General features: G+C 44.9%; 1 protein-coding gene and 1 long non-coding RNA gene across 3 annotated transcripts in view; one reads left to right on the top strand and one right to left on the bottom strand.

The window, feature by feature from the left end:
- Positions 1–1,142: 1,142 nt before the first annotated feature.
- LOC140201117 (uncharacterized) lies at positions 1,143–11,844 on the bottom strand. Its single transcript, XR_011886779.1, has 3 exons — positions 11,109–11,844; positions 3,710–3,803; positions 1,143–1,993 (listed from the first exon to the last, which is right to left on the bottom strand). It is a non-coding gene; the product is annotated as an uncharacterized lncRNA (long non-coding RNA).
- Positions 9,148–17,091, top strand: part of LOC140201116 (L-gulonolactone oxidase-like) — a 51,801-nt gene continuing 43,857 nt past the window's right edge. The window contains exons 1-2 of one of the 2 annotated variants that reach the window (XM_072264730.1): positions 9,148–9,228; positions 15,995–16,119. In XM_072264730.1, coding sequence (XP_072120831.1) covers positions 9,207–9,228; positions 15,995–16,119 — 147 coding nt within the window. In that variant the 5' untranslated portion in view covers positions 9,148–9,206. The remainder of the gene's footprint in view (positions 9,229–15,994; positions 16,120–17,091) is intronic. The other variant, XM_072264729.1, reaches the window with a different exon arrangement.

The raw sequence follows: 17,091 nt of genomic DNA, 5'->3' as shown, positions 1-17,091 counted from the left end.
TTCAGCTTTTCCCTATAGATGCCTGCGTAGGAAAAGGCAGCAGTGGTCATGGCAGTGTAACAGAGCTTTCACCAGTGACCAATCTGGTCATCAGAAGTTTGAGAAGAAGGGACTCTGTCAGATCCACCGCTCGAATGGTGAAAGGCAGCAGCCGGTTTGCAGCAGCGTAATAGAGCTTTGACCAGTGACCAATTTGTGTTTCAGTTCAATAAGCAAAAAGAAATTAAAGGAAGGCAGAGGCAAGGACAGCAAACATCATCGCAGAGTCCGTCGTCTGAGAGACCATAAAGTACAGGAGTAGAATTAGGCCATTTGGCCTATCGAGTCTGATCCAAATTTCCTCTCTGCCTCACTCCTGCCTTCTTCCTGTAAACTTTCATGCCCTGAATCTATCAACCTCTGCCTTAAATATCCCCATTGACTTGACTTCCACAGCTGGCTGTGGCAACCAATTCCACAGATTCACCAATCTCTGGCTAAAGAAATTCCTCCTGATCTCCATTCTAAATAGATGCCCCTCTATTCTGGAGCTGTGTCCTCTGATCATAGACTCCTGCACCAAAAGAAACATCCTGCCAATCAGCCAATACTTTATCCATGCTAGCATCTTTTCTGTAATACCATGGACTCTTAACTTGTTAGCCTCATGTTGCATCTTGTCAAAGGCCTTCTGAAAATCCAATTACTTGGCATCCATCGATTCTATCCTGTGTATCCTGCTTGTTATTTCTTCAAAGAATTCGAACAGATTTGCCAGGCAAGATTTTCCCTTAAGGAAACCATGCTGACTCTGGCCTATTTTATCATGTGCCTCCAAGTACACCCAGAACCACATTCTTCACAATTGACTCCACCACTTTCCCAACCACTGAGGTCGGATTAACTTACTTAGTTACTTCCTGCCTGTTATGCCGCTGGAGTTTAGGGCAATAATGAAGGTCCTTCACCTCTCCCTGTCCTTGGCCACTCAGATGTAGGATTCTTCAGAATCAGAATCAGGTTTAATATCACTGACATGTGTCATCAGATGTGTTAATTTTGCAGCAGCAGTACAGTGCAATACATGATAATACAGATAAAAATTGAATTTCAATTAAGATAACATATGTATAATAAATAGTTAAAATAATAAGAAGTCCAGAAACAGAAATTTCAAAAAATGTATTGAGGTAGTGTTCACAGGTCCAATGTCCATTTAGAAATCAGATGGCAGAGAGGAAGAAGCTGTTCCTGAATTGCTGAATCCGTGCTTTCGGGCTACTGTGCCTCCTCCCTGACCATAACACTGAGAAGAGGGCTTGTCCTGGTTGGTTGAGGTTTTTAATGATGGACACTGCCTCTCTGAGGCACTGATCCTTGAAGATGTCTTAGGTATAATGGAGGCGCTTACGCGTGATGAAGCTGGCTAAATTTGCTTCTCTCTGCAGTTTACTTTGATCCTGTGCAGTCACCGTCTCCTCCCCTCCATACCAGACAGTAATGCAGCCAGCTAGAATACTCTCCACAGTACATCTGCAGAAGATTTTGAATGTTGTAGATGATAAACCAAATTTCCTCAAACTCCTAATGAAATATAGCCACTGTCTTGCGTTCTTTATAGCTGCATCTCCACGTTGGGACCAGGTTAGATCCTCAGAGATATTAAGACTCAGAAACAGGAAATTGCTCACTTTCTCTACTTCCGATCCCTCTGTGAGGATTGGGTCATATTCCCTTACCTTACCCTTTCTGGAGTCCACAATCAGCTCTTCGGTCTTACTGACATCGAGTGCAAGGTTGTTGCTGCCAATCCACTCAACTAGCTGGTATATCTCGCTCCTGTACGCCCTCTCATCTCCATCTGAGATTCTGCCAACAATGGTTGTATCATCAGCAAATTTATCGATGGCATTTGAGTTACATCTAGCCACACAATCATGGGTGTAGAGAGAATAGAGCAGTGGGCTAAGCACACATCCCCGAGATATGCTAGTTTTCCAGAGGTGACCCAGGCCTGTACAAGAAAACCAGGTATGACTTGTGGAGAGCTATTTCGTAAGAACATAATAAGAAATAGGAGCAGGAGTAGGCCATCTGGCCTATCAAGCCTGCTCTGCCATTCAATAAGATCATGGCCGATCGGGCCATGGACTCAACTCCACCTACCTGTCTTTTCCCAATAACCCTTAATTCTCCTACTATGCAAAAATCTATCTAACCTTATCTTAAGTATATTTACTGAGGGCAGGGAATTCCACAAATTCTCTGGGAAAATCAGTTGCTCCTAATCTCTGTCCTAAATCAACTCCCCTGAATCTTGAGGCTATGTCCCCTAGTTCTAGTCCCATCCACCATTGGAAACAACTATCCTGCCTCTATCTTATCTATCCCTTTCATAATTTTATATGTTTCTATAAGATACCCTCTCATTCTTTGGAATTTAGTGAGTACAGTCCCAGGCGACTCAATCTCTCCTCATAGTCTAACTCCTCATCTCTGGAATCAGCCTGGTGAGCCTCCTCTGCACTGCCTCCAAAGTCAGTATATCCTTCCTCTAGTAACAAGACCAGAACTACACGCAGTACTCCAGGTGTGGCCTCACCAGTGCCCTGTACAGTTGCAGCTTAACGTCCCTGCTCTTCAATTCAATCTCTCTAGCAAGGAAGGATATCTTCCCATTTGCCTTCTTGATAGCCTGCTGCACCTATAAATCAAACTTCTGTGATTCATGCACAAGCACTCTTAAGTCCCTCTGCACTGCAGCATGCTGCAATTTTTTACCATTTAAATAATAATCTGATTTTTCCTTCCAAATTGGATGACTTTGCATTTACCAACATTGTACTCTATCTGCCAGACCCTTGTCCATTCATTTAACCTATCTATATCTCTCTGCATTCTCTCTGTATCTTCTGCACAATTTGCTTTTCCACTCAGTTTAGTATCATCAGCAAATTTAAATGCACTACTCTCGGTCCCCTCTTCCAGATCATTAATGTATATCGTGAACAGTTGTGGGCTCAGCACCGACCCCTGTAGCACACCGCTCACCACTGATTGCCAACCAGAGTAACACCCATGTATCCCAACTCTCTATTAGTTAACTAATCCTCTACCCATGATAATACATCACCCCAAATCTATGTATCATTATCTTATGGATAAGTCGTTTATGCAGCACCTTATCGAACACCTCCTGCAATTTCAAGAGTGCAGAAACAACTCCAAGTGAGGTTGGAGCAACATTGGATGCACGTCAACTCTGGCGAGGTTTGCAAGACGTAACTCCCTACAAAGCGAAACCCAGCATCATGAATGGCAGTGATGCTTCAGTACCAGATGAACTCAACTCCTTTTATGCCTGTGTTGAAAGGGAGAATAAAGCTACAGCTGTGAGGATCCTGCAGCGCTCAGTGACCCTGTGATTTCTGTCCCAGAGGCTGATGTCAGCCTGTCTTTTAGGCGGGTAAAACTTCACAATGGGCAGGCTCAAATGGAATACCTGGTAAGGCTCTGAAAACTTGTGCCAACCAACTAGTAGGGTACTCAAAGACATTTTCAATCCCTCACTGCTACAGTCAGAAATTCCCAACTGCTCCAAAAGGGAAACAATTATACCAGTGCCCAAGAGATCAGGGTGATCTCTCTTCACGACTGTCATCCTGTAGCACTCACACCTACAGTGATGAAGTCCTTTGAAAGGCTGGTCATGGCTAGAAGCAACTCCTACCTCAGCAGGGAACTAGTCCCACTGCAATTTGCTTGTTGCCACAATAGGTCTACGGTGGACACAATCTCAATGTCTCCTCACGGTCTTCAGTCACCTGGGCAATACAAACACCTATGTCAGGATGCTGTTCATTAACTGTAGATCAGCATTTAACACCACCATTCCTACAGTCCTGATCGAAAAGCTGCAGAACCTGGGCCTCTGTACCTCCCTCTGCAATTGAATCCTCAGCTTCCATATCAGAAGACCACAATCTATACGGATTGCTGACAATCAACACTGGATTCTTCATTGCTGTTTCTGTAACATTTTAGTTTCACCAGTCAGAGTTGTTAGCCCTGAACCTGGAGGACTGGTGGACCACTCTTAGTCTGTCCCCTACCCTTTGACTTGTTTGGCATGGGTAACCCTACAAAGAGATGAAGCATAAAGCCCTGATTTCAGCCAACTTAGCTCTCCAGATCATTGAGGTATGCAAGCCTCCAAATCATGGCAAAGTTTTCATCCTCTTGGAGGTGAGGTCAGACTAACTGGCATACTATCTCCTTTCCTCTGCATCTCTCCCCTCCCCAGAGTGGTGAGCTTGAGTCTTTAGCTCTTCAAGGCTTCAGTCAGAGAAAGCAAAGCAAAGAAAAACTCTAGGTTAAGATTTTTTCTTCCTTCCCTTCTTTATATCTGCTCAGCTAGGACAGCAGAGATGCCATGCGGGATAGTGGAGTGCTCCTCTTGCGGGATGTGGGAGGCAAGGAGACGTCCAGCGTCCCTGGTGGGTACAACTGCGAGATGCAGCTTCTAACAATCCGCATTAAGGTGTTGGAGCTGGAATTGTGTGAACTCCAGATCATTTGGGTAGGTTGAGGGGGTGATAGGTAGGACATACAGAGAGGTAGTTACACCCAAGGTGTAGGGCACAGAAACTGGGTAACAGTCAGAAAGGGAAATGAGGTTAAGGAGTTAGTGCAGAGTACTCCTGTGGCCATCCCACTCAACAACAGGTATATCACTTAGGATACTATCAGAGGAGATGACCCAACAGAGGAAATTAAAAGTGGTCAGGTCCCTGGCATTCAGTCTGCATCTGTGACTCGGAACGGGAGGGGGCAGAAGAGGCTCACTGTGGTGCTAGGGGACTCGTTAGTTTGGGAAATCGACAGGAGGTCCTGTGGGCGAGAACAAGATTCCCAGATCATATGCTGCCTCCCGGGTGCCATAGTCTGGGATATCTGAGCAACACACACAAAATGCTGGAGGAACTCAGCAGGCCAGGAAGCATCTACGTAAAAGAGTACAGTCGATGTTTCAGGCTGAAACCCTTCGGCAGGACTCTGGGATAACTTGGATCACGTCCTCGACATTCTTAAGTGTCAGGGTGAACAATCAGAGGTCGTGGTCTATGTAGGTACCAATAACATGGGTAGGACAAGTGACAAGGTTCTGTATCGCGAGTTCAGGGAGACAGGTGCTGTTAAAGAGAAACTTCAGTCAAAGAATCAAAAGAAAAGCTTCAGAAAAGCTCCAGGCAGCATCTTGGAAAAGAGAACAGTCGACGTTTCAAGCCGAAACCCTTTGGCAGGACTTTGGGTTTTGGCCCGAAATGTCTGCTGTACTCTTTTTCTTAGATGCTGCCTTGCCTGGTGAGTTTCTCCAGCGTTTTCCGTGTGTTTTTTCAGATTTCCAGCACCTGCAGATTTTCTCCTGTTTGAGCTTCTCACCATATCCTTTGATACCTGACCAATCAGGAAATGATCAACTCCCCCCTTAAATATACTCACCGACTTGGCCTCCACCGTGGTCTGTGGCAGAGCATTCCACAGATTTATTACTCTCTAGCTAAAAACAAATCTTGCTTGCCTCTGTTTTAAAGGGTCACCCCTCAATTTTGAGAATGTGCGCTCTAATTCTGGATAACCCAAACCATAGGAAACATCCTCTCCACATCCACCCTATCTAGTCCGTTCAACATTCAATGAGATCTCCCTGCATTCTTCTAAATTCCAGTGAGTACAGGCCTAAAGCTGCCAGATGCTCCTCATATCCAGAATCATCTCAGAATCACCCCTTCATTCTCAGAATCATCCTTGTGAACCTCCTCTGGACTCTCACCAATAATGACACATCCTTTCTGAGATATGGGGCCCTAAACAATTGACAATACTGTGTGTCTTATAAAAGCTCAGCATTATCTCCTTGGTTTTATATTCTATTCCCCTTGAAATAAATGCCAACATTACAGTTGCCTTCTTTACCACAGACTCAACCTGTAAATTAACCTTCTGGGAGTCTTGCATAGGACTCCTAAGTCCCTCTGCACTCTAATGTTTGAACCTTCACCCCATTTAGATAATAGTCTGCACTCTTATTCCTTTTACCAAAATGCATTATCATACAATTCCCAACACTGTATTCAATCTGCCACTTTTTTGCCCATTCTTCAAATTTGTCCAAGTCCTCCTATATTCGTATTTCTTCCTCAGCACTACCCACCCCTTCAGCTGTCTTCGTATCATCCAAAAAACTTGCCGCAAAGCCAACAATTCCATTATCCAGATCAATGACAAACAATGTGAAAAGTAGCAGTCCCAATACTGACCCCTGAGGAACACCACTAGTCACTAGCAGCGAACCAGAAACCCTTTTATTCCTATTCACTGCCTCCTGCCTGTCAGCCATTCTGCTATCGATGCCAGTATCTTTCCTGTAATGCATAGAATTTTATCTTATAAGCAACCTCATGTGACATCTTATCAAATGCCTTCTGTACATCCACGTAAATGACATCCATTGCCTCTCCTTAGTCCACACTGCTCGTTACTTCCTTGAAGAACTCTAACAGATTTGTCAGGCAAGATTCCCCTTCACAGAATCCATGCTGTTTGACCTGTTTTATCATTAGTCTCCAAGAACATTGAAAGCTCATCTTAACTAATAGAATCCAATATTTTCCCAACCACTGAGGTCAGGCTAACTGGCCTATGATTTCCTTTCTTTTGTCTTCCTCCCTTCTTAAAGAGTGGAGCAACACTTACAATCTACCATTCCTCCGGCACCATGCCAGAATCAAGTATTCTTGAAAGATCATGACCAATGCATCTGCTATCTCTTCAGCAAGCTCTCTCAGGGCTCTGGGATCTAGTCCATCTGGACCTAGGACCTTTGAGTTTGCTTCGCACTTGTCCCTTTGTAATATCAATGGCATTCTCTCCTGCTCCCTGACATTCACGGTCACTGGCACACTGCTAGTGTCTTCCATAGTGAAGACAGATGCAAAGTACCCATTAAGTTCATCTGCCATTCCTTTGTCCCCCATTACTCCCACACCAGCATCATTTTCCAGTGGTCCAAAATCAACTCTCACCTCCCTTCTACTCTTTAAATAACTGAAAAAAAATTTGGTATCCTGTTTTATATTAATGGCTAGTCTGCCTTCATATTTAATCTTTTCCCTTTTAGCTTTTTAGTTGCCTTTTGTCGGATTTTAAAAGCTTCCCAATCATCCAACTTCCCACCCACTTTTGCTACCCTATATGCCCTTTCCTTGGCCTTTATGCAGTCCTGCCACAGTCAGCCACAGTTGCCTACCCTTGCCATTTGAGAACTTCTTCCTCTGTGGGACGTATCTATCTTGTGCCTTGTGAACTATTCCCAGAAATATCAGCCATCTCTGCTCTGCTGTCGTTCCCACCAGTATTCTCTTCCAGTCTTCCTGGGCAAGCTCCTCTTTCATGCCTCTGTAATTCCCTTTATTCTACTGTGATACTGATACATGTGAGTTATGCATCTCCCTCTCAGATTGCTGTCTGAATTCAATCATATTATGATCACTGCCTCATAAGAGTTCCTTTGCGTTAAGTTCCCTAAAAAGATCTGGGTTTTTATACAATACCTAATCTAAGATAGCCTTTCCCCAAGTTGGCTCAAGCTCAAGATGCTCTGAAAAGCCATCTCATAGGCATTCAACAAATTCCCTCTCTTGCGATCCAATACCAGCCTGATTTTCCCAATTCTCTTGCACGTTGAAGTCCCCCATTACAATTATGTCATTACCTTTATTACATGCCTTTTCCAGCCCCCTTTTCAATCTCAACTCCGCAACTTGGCCACTATTTGGAGGCCTATATATGATTCCCATAATGTTTTTTTATCCTTGCAGTTTCTTAACTCCATCCACAAAGGTTCAACATTCTCTGACCACGTCATCCATTTCTAAAGACGTAATTCCATCTCTTACCAACAGAGTCACACCTCCGCCTGCCCTTTTGTGATATAGCAACACTCCACGTCCTGACTTGAAAAATACATATATCATTGTTCCTTCACCATCATTGGGTTGAAGTCCTGGACTCGCTTGCGAAACGCACTGCGGGGATACCCATACCTCAAGGACACAGTGTTTCACCACCACCTTCTCAAGAGCAACTCAGGCTGAGCAATTAATTTTTGATGGACTGCAGTTCAAGGTCTCTTCGAGGGGGACTCTTGCTATTTCTTGCATGGTGGAGGGTGCGGGGGATTGATTCCTGGGATGGCAGGACTTTCATATGATGAAAGACTGGATGAACTAGGCTTATACTCGTTGGAATTTAGAAGATTGAGGGGGGATCTTATTGAAATGTATAAAATCCTAAAGGGATTGGACAGGCTAGATGCAGGAAGATTGTTCCCGATGTTGGGGAAGTCCAGAACAGGGGGTCACAGTTTAAGGATAAAGGGGAAGCCTTTTAGGACCGAGATGAGGAAAAACTTCTTCACACAGAGAGTGGTGAATCTGTGGAATTCTCTGCCACAGGAAACAGTTGAGGCCAGTTCATTGGCTATATTTAAGAGGGAGTTAGATATAGCCCTTGTGGCTAAAGGGATCAGGGGGTATGGAGGGAAGGCTGGTACAGGGTTCTGAGTTTGGATGATCAGCCATGATCATACTGAATGGCGGTGCAGGCTCAAAGGGCCGAATGGCCTACTCCTGCACCTATTTTCTATGTTTCTATTCTCATCGGACAGATATTTAAGAGTCTCTTAGATCAGCACATGGATGGAAGGAAGATGGAGAGCTATTTGGGAGGGAAGTGTTAGATTGATCTTGGAGTCAATTAAAATGTTGGCACATCATCGTGGGCCAAAGGGCCTGTACTCTTATGCAATGTGCTATGTTCTATGTCCTACATTCTACTTTCTATACTCTGCATTCCATGTTCTATGTAAGTCACATCTTGAGCACAGAGCAGGTTTAATCAGTGACTTGGTTTGCTGGAGATGTCCACATCTTTCAGCTCAATTGATTCCAAAGCTGGAAGAAAACACAGGTTAATTATTCATCCTGGAAGGTCATTGAGCAAAGAACATTAACTAGCTGGTTAAGGGGCCACTTCTCCTTTGCGAGGAGTCTTCTGTGCTTCCCCTCCCCAGCACCTAACACCCCACCCTATCCACTAACGCCACCCCTCCCCTCAATCTAAACACATCGACGCAATCACGAAGAAGACACCGGTGGCTATGCTTCATGAGGAGTTCAAGGAGATTTGGTATGTTACCAAATTTCTACTGATGACCACGGAAACCATTCTAATTAGTTGCAGCATCATCTGGTACGGAGTGAGGGAGGGGGAGGGGGAACTGCACCGGACTGGAAAAAGCTGCTGAAAATGATCAACTCAGCCAGCTCCAACAGGAGAACTAGCCTCCCCAGCATCGAGGGGACCTTCAAGCAACGATGCCTCAAAAAGGCAGCATCCTATTACCCGGGATGCTCCCTTCTTATTACTCTGATCAGGGAGGAGGTACAGGAGCCTGAAGACACACAGTCAGCATTTTTAGAACAGTGCTTTCCCCTCCACCATCTGATTTCTGAACGGACAATGGACCCATGTACATTGCCGCACTACTTATTTATAATTTCATGTATCTATACATTTATTACCGTAATCTATGATAATTTTTATGCATTGCATTGTACTGCTGCTGCAAAACAACAAATTTCATAACATATGTCAGTGATATTAAACCTGATTGTGATTCAAGCTCTGATTTTCCCCGGGTTGGGTGGCTGGGCACTGACTCTTTAAAAGAACAGACTAGGCCTGAATAATACTTCTCTCTCCATAAAGCTTCATAGAATGGCCTTCACTCTGTGAAACTATAGAGACTGTTCTGCCGGCCTCACTGGGTGGGTGGGGTTCAGCTCTCTGTGACCTTGTTTGCTTCTCCCTCCTGTCTCAGTGAGGTTAGGGATAGAGAGGGGCCTAACTCATCTCTGCTGACCAACCTAAGCTAGTCCCATTGGCCGGTAACCCCCTAAACTCTTCCTATCCATGTACCCGTCTAAATGTTTTTTATAATTTGTAACTGTACCCACTCTAACTGTAATAAGTTCTTCAGGCCTGTCTGGGACGCCGAAAAACATTGGGCACTAAGGCTTTTAGAGCCATAGCTGGTTAGCTGTTGTTTAACGAGAGTTGTTAATCTTTTAGAGTTCATTGTGTCTTTCTTGAGGAACTCCCTCTTTGTAATGTTGCTGTCTGTTTAAGCTTGTTAAGTTTATTTTGATTGACTTGGGAATGCTGTGTTACTTGTATGATTTAGGCAGATGCCTGACTGGCACCGATCGTGGGGTCCCAGTTTTGAGAATGTTACTTCCTGCAGTGTTGCTCAGTTGGAATTGTTATGAATAGATTCTGGTTGCCGTCTCTACATTGGAGTCTGCCTTTCCTCTGCAGTTGGGTACTCCTATTGCCAGCGCACTTCATGACACTACCTCCTGTCCTCTGTCTGAAAAACCTGCCTCTCAAGATCCCTCTGAACCATTTCAGCTCTCACTTTAAACCCATGCCCTCCAGTTCTGGACTTCACTCCCCTCGGGTAAAGATAATGACCATCCAGCTCATGGTTTTGTTAACTTCTATAAGGTCACCCCTCAGCCTCCTTCACTCCAGGGAATATCCGGTCTCGCCTTACACTGTAGCTCAATCTCTCCAGTCCTGATCCAAAGGTTCCAGATCTGCCTTCCACACAGACAGCCACAAAGCAATGTAAACCATGGAACCCATTCAAAGAGAAACATCAAACGCCCCATGCACAAAAAAAATCATGCAAACAGCAACACAAGAAAGCAAAAAACATAGAATATAAAACACAAAATTGAAAGAGTCCGTATTCAGTTCATCTCAGTGTTTGTTTCCTCAGGCAGGCCCAAATCAAAATTGCCCAAAATTACAGGGAAAAACAATGATCAGCCAGAGGGAGGGAGGGAGGGAGAGAGGGAGAGAGAGAGGGAGAGAGGGAGGGAGGGAGGGAGAGAGAGAGAGAGAGGGAAAAGGAATGAATTTGAATACAGGGACCATCCTCCCGCAGCACAAGTGAGAGGCTGGTAGGTGGCACTGGATACTGGTTCGCCTTCCACACTCACCTCAATCTCTTCAGAGCTTTACTCGAGAATAGAGTCGATCTTGGGCCTCTGCCCTGCCTCCAGGCTTCGTGGCTACAAGGCCACATGCTTCACTCAAAACATCCTCAGAAACAGCAAGGCACCAGATCGCTCAATCGGCCCAAAAAACACACCACCAGACTGTACATCACCGGCTCAAACAGTACCAGAACCACATTTGGAAGAAAAAGATGTGAACGAATCATGAAGTCATGGAGATATACAGCTCAGAAAATAACAGGCCTTTCGGCCCATCTAGTCCATGCCAAAAACCATTTAAACTGCCTACTCCCAACCATAGCCCTCCATATCCCTACTATTCATGAACCTAACAGCTCCTTCGAACTTATCCCTCTCACTTTAAATGCATGCCCTCTACTATTAGACATTTCAATCCTGGGAAAACAATATTGTCTGTCTACTCTAACTATGCCTCTCATAATCTTATAAGCCTCTGTCAGGTCTCCCCTCATTCTCCGCTGCTCCAGAGAAAACAACCCACATTTGTCAAACCTCTTCGAACAGCACATGCCCCCTAATCCCGGCAGCATCAAGGTGAACCTCTTCGTCACCCTCATCCTCCCTGTACTGGGCAGCCAGAACTGAATGGAATGCTCCAGATGTAGCCCAATCAGAGTTTTATGAAGCTACATGGAAACCTGGAACAAGAGACTCTGCAGATGCTGGAAACTCAGAGTAACACACAGAAAATGCTGGAGGAACCCAGCAGGTCAGGTAGCATCTGTGGAAATGAATAAACACAAGAGGTTCTGCAGATAGTAGAAATACAGAGTCACACACAGAAAATGCTGGAGGAACCCAGCAGGCAGCATCTATGGAAATGAATAAACACAAGAGATTCTGCAGATACTGGACACACACACACAAAATGCTGGAGGAACTCAGCAGGTCAGACAGCATCTGTGGAACAGAAGATACTGAAAAATGGTGTCAGTCCAAAACGTCGACTGTACTCTTTTCCATAGATGCTGCCAGGAGTGCTGAGTTCCTCCAGTATTTTGTATTGTTGATTGCTCATGGCTGTGTGCACTTATTAGGCATTCCGTTAGTCTCATGAGGCCATGGATGTGCGCCTTGGAAGGTTTCCAGGGTTGTATGGAAGACTGGTAGTTGCCCATGCTGCAACTCTCCCCTCTTCATAGCACCAATGTTGTCTAAGGGAAGGGCATTAGGACCCATACAGCTTGGCACCAGTGTCGTCACAGAGCACGCTGCCTTGGTCAAGGCTCGAACTAGCGACCTTCAGATTGCAAGATGAACGCCTTAACCATTTGGCCACGTGCCAACATGTGTTTGCACTATTATCCTGCAAACTGTTGGGTGCTGTGGTGTTGTCTGTTAAGGTATTGCCCTGTGTTTTATGCTTGGCACCGAACCACAATCAGTAACAAAGGAACACTCACAATGCGCTGGAGGAACTCAGCAGGTCAGTCAGCATCAATTGAAAAGATTAGTCGACGTTTCGGGCCGAAACCCTTCATCAGGACTGAAGGAAGAACTTTGGGGAGGGTTTGAAGAATGCTGGTAGTTGAAAATAAACAGTAATTTGAAAGACAAAGGGGTGGGGGAGGGAAAGCAGGGAGGTGATTGGCAGGAGAACAATGCACAGTAGTAGAAGGATGCGGAACCATGAGGGAGGTGATATGAAATAGGGATAGAGGAAGGGAGGGGGAGGGTATTACCGGAAGTTGGAGAATTCTATGTTCATACCAAGGGACTGGAGACTACCTAGACAGTTTATGAGGTGTTGTTCCTCCAACTTGAGTTTAGCCTCATCATGGCAGTAGAGGAGGCCATGTATGGACATATCCGAATGGGAATGGGAAGCAGAGTTGAAGTGGGTGGCTACCGGGAGATCCTGTCTGTTGTGTCACATACTGGCAATAAAATGATTCTGATTCTGACCCTCTCTCTTTGGACAGCGGTGGGTTACTGCCACAGGTGAGGGAAGGGATGTTTCCTGCCCTGTACTAGTGGCTGGATGCTGGTTAAAGTATCTGGAGTGATTCAGGGAGAGTATTGCTCGGAAGTTATACAATAACCCTCTGATAGAGTTACTGCAGTTATATAGTAACTCTCTCTTTAATTCCCCTTCTGTTTGTTGTTACACAATATGAGCAATTCTGAGTTGATTTGGTGCCGACAGGGAACCAGGGCCCCAGGCACCAGCAGGGAGAGATTACAGATGTGGATTACATGATGGAGTGGAGTGTGTGTAGAGTGGGGGTGTACATGGATATTGAGGGTGTGCTTATGTCAGCGTGAATGTACACTGAACTGGCATCACAGCCGATTCACTGTCTCTGTCCCCTGAGCCAGATCTCACCCCAGGCTGTGGCAGGACCCAGACATATCAGCAAGGTTCTGAGCAGGAATCAGGGACTGCTTGAAACAACTCTCTCACTTTACACCTATAGCCACTGTTTCTTCATTCTCCAATCCTGAGTGCATTCACCCTAACATGCTCTCACAATTTTATACGTGTCTATAAGATAACCCCTCAAATTCCTACACTCCAATGAACAAAGTTCTAAACTGCCCAACCTTTCTCCATAACACAGTCCCACAAGTTCTGGCAGCATCCTTGGAGACGTCCACTGCACTCTTTCCCATTTAGTGACATCTTCCCTATTGTACAACAATTCCCAAAATTAAACAACAATCCAGTGTGCGTTCACCGTGCCATGCTGCGGTGAGTCAGACCTCCCGGCACCCAGGTTCTGGCTTGTTCCGCACACACTGGTCATCTATGCCTTCGTCTAGATTCAGCCCTCTGGTTAGTGAGTAGGGCAACACTCACGAGCTGCCAGCACGATCCTCATTTGATTTGACGCAAATGATACATTTCACTGTATCTTTCAATGCTTAGATGTATATATAACAAATTAAACTAATCTGTATTTGTGTGTCTGTGTGTGTGACCATAAGATATAAGAGTAAGTGGGCAAATTAGGCCATTCAGCCCATCGTGTCTGCTCTACCATTCCATCGCGGTTGATTATTTACCCTCTCAACCTCATTCTCCTGCCTTCTCCATGTAACCTTTGTTTCTAACTACTCAAGAATCTAGCAATCTCCACTTTAAATATACCCAATGATATGGATTTCAGGGTCACCTGTGGCAATGAATTCCACAGATTCACCACACTCTGGCTACAGGAATTCCTTCTCATCACTGATCTAAAGGGATGTTCTTTTGGTCGGAGCCTCCCCATGATTTGAAACTTCCTCTCCACATCCACCCTATCGAGCCCTCTCAATATTCGGTAGGTTTCATTCTTATTTTTCTAAACTCCAGTGAGTAAACAGCGTATTTCACTGTATGTTTCAGTGGCTATCTGACAAATAAAGCTACTTTTTAATCTTTAAAACAGTTGTTATGTCTGGGTCATCCACTTCCTCTGGCATCTAATTTCACATAGATACCACCCTTGGTGCACAAAATTAATCCTCAACTTCCAATAAAATCTCTCCCCTCTCACCTTAAAACTCTGTCCTCTGGTGCTGATTTCCCCAACCCTGGGACACAGACTGAGTGCATTCACTCTATCTACACCCCTCACTATTTTTATACACCTCTATAAGATCACCTCTCAGTCTCCTATGCTCTAAAGAATAAAGTCTGAGTCTGTTCAAACTCTCTCTATTACCTCAAGTTGAGGCAACAATCTTTTCTGCACTCTTTCCAGTTTCATCACTTCTTTCCTGTTTCAGGGCGACCGAAGTGGAATGCAATACTCCAAATGCCTCCTCACCAGCGTCCTGTACAACCACTACAGACCCTCTAGCTTTTATACTCAATGTCGTGTCTTGTGAAGGCCAGCACACCAAAAATCTTCTTCATCACACCGTCTGCCTGTGACTGAACTTTCGATTAACCATGTACTTGTACGCCAAGTTCCCTCTGTTCTACAATTCTCCAGACCATTCTCTATGAAGGCCCTAAATGGATTTGACTTTGCAAAATGCAGCATTTCACACATCCAAGATTAACTCCATTTGCCATTCCTCAGCCCATTTCAGCAGCTGATACAAATCTTCCTGTGATTTTTAATAATGTTCTTCACTGTCCACTATATTAACTATTTTCACATCATCTGCAAACTGACTAAACAACAAACACAAAATGCTGGAGAAGGTCAGCAGATCAGCAGCATCTATTAAAATGGATTTTACTTACCAAACAAGTTCAGGTTTATCATTGCTGATATATGTCATGAAATTTGTTGCTTTGCAGCAGGTGTGCAGTGCAAGACGTAAAATACAATACCCTGCAATGCATAAAAATCTATAGATTACAATACTTAAAGATACAATACATTACAATACATAAAATACTATACATTACAATAAGAAATATAAAGATAAATATATATATATATATATATAAAATGCAAAACTAGAACAAAGCAGTGAGGTGGTGCTCATGGATTTGTTGTCCATTCAGAAATCTGATGGTGGAGAGGAAGAAGCTGTTCCCAAACACTGAGTGTGTGTCTAGAGCTCCTGTATCTCCTCGCTGTTGGTAGTAATGAGAAAAGGGCTGCTCCCAGAAGGTGTGTGTCTTTAGTAATAGATGCCTCCTTTTACAGACACCACTTTTTGAAGAGGTCCTCGATGGTGGAGAGGGTTGTGCCCATGCTGGAGGTGGCTGAGTTTACAACCCTGTATTCTTATCCAAGTTGTTGATACCGAGACAGACATGCGTGCGTGACAGGGCTCGACTGCCCATCCTGCCAAACATGCTCAGCCTTCACTCCTCCTAAAACCCGATATCAAATTGGAGACAAAATCCCAGTACAGGATTAAGCAGACCAATTAATCATTGACCCCATTATCAACAACAGGAATTTCAGCCACATACCTCTTGCAGGGATATCTCAGACACATCAGGGACTGTGGATCACTGTTTGGCTCTCTCGCTCCTCCGACAGACGTGATCTCTGCTCTCAGAGCACCTTCACTGATCATGGTAAGTGCTCCCCAACTTGTGTGGCAGAGGGTGAGACTGAATTTGGGTGGCAGTGAAGAGTGGGTTAATGCAGCCATTGGTCTGGGTGGACAATGTTCCAAGGCTCTGGGAGGAACGGGAGAACTTGGGGCCAACTCCCCCCGGCAGAGGCATTTGAGGGAGGAGTGGAGTTGTGAGGGGAAGGAACATAGAAGTGTTTGTACAGGCATGTGTCCCAGGGACAAAGTTATGGTACATAACAGAGATCTGTGACTGGACCTGGGCAAGAATTGGTGCTGCGATCTTGGCAGGGATCTGGGAATTCCACCTATAGTACAGAATAGAACTGGGGATCCAGGTTGGGAACTAGGACGAAGATCTCGAGCTGGCATCTCAGGCAAGGATTGCCATAGGGTTGGGATCTGGGAATGGGGTCCGTGAATGTTATCTGTAGTAAGGACTGGGATTCGGATCTGGTACCTTGGACTGAGGAAAAGTAACTGGAACTGTGGTCCGGCAAGGAATGGTATGGACACTCAGTGATGGGTTAATCGATTTGTTTCAAACCGACACTGGGGGGCAACACAGAAGTGTAGTGGTTAGCGTAAGGCTTTTACAGCATCATCGACCCAGGTTCAATTCCTGCCACAGTCTGTCAGGAGTTTGAACGTTCCCCCCGTGACTGAGTTGGTTTCCTCCAGGTGCTGCGATTTCCTCTCTCATTCCAATGGGTTAGTAGGTTAACTAGTCACGCCTGTGTGATTGCGCGGCGCGGGCTCATTGGGTTGCAAGAGCCTGTTACAGTGCTGTATTTCTTTTAAAAAAAACAACATTCAAAGTGTAAAGTCGTCATCTCAGGCTTTACCACAAGCAACAAGCTGCAGCTGGATGAACATTCAACATGGTAATGAAAGCAAACATGATTACTTCATGTCCAGGGGTTAGCTGGCAGATGCTTACTGCTGTTCGGTGAACTGTTTGGCAGTAAATATA

The sequence above is a fragment of the Mobula birostris genome, chromosome 8 (assembly GCF_030028105.1).
Source record: "Mobula birostris isolate sMobBir1 chromosome 8, sMobBir1.hap1, whole genome shotgun sequence".
NCBI lineage: Eukaryota > Metazoa > Chordata > Chondrichthyes > Myliobatiformes > Myliobatidae > Mobula > Mobula birostris.
The sequence above is the reverse complement of the archived record's forward strand: the minus strand, read 5'-3'. Positions and strand labels throughout refer to the sequence as shown.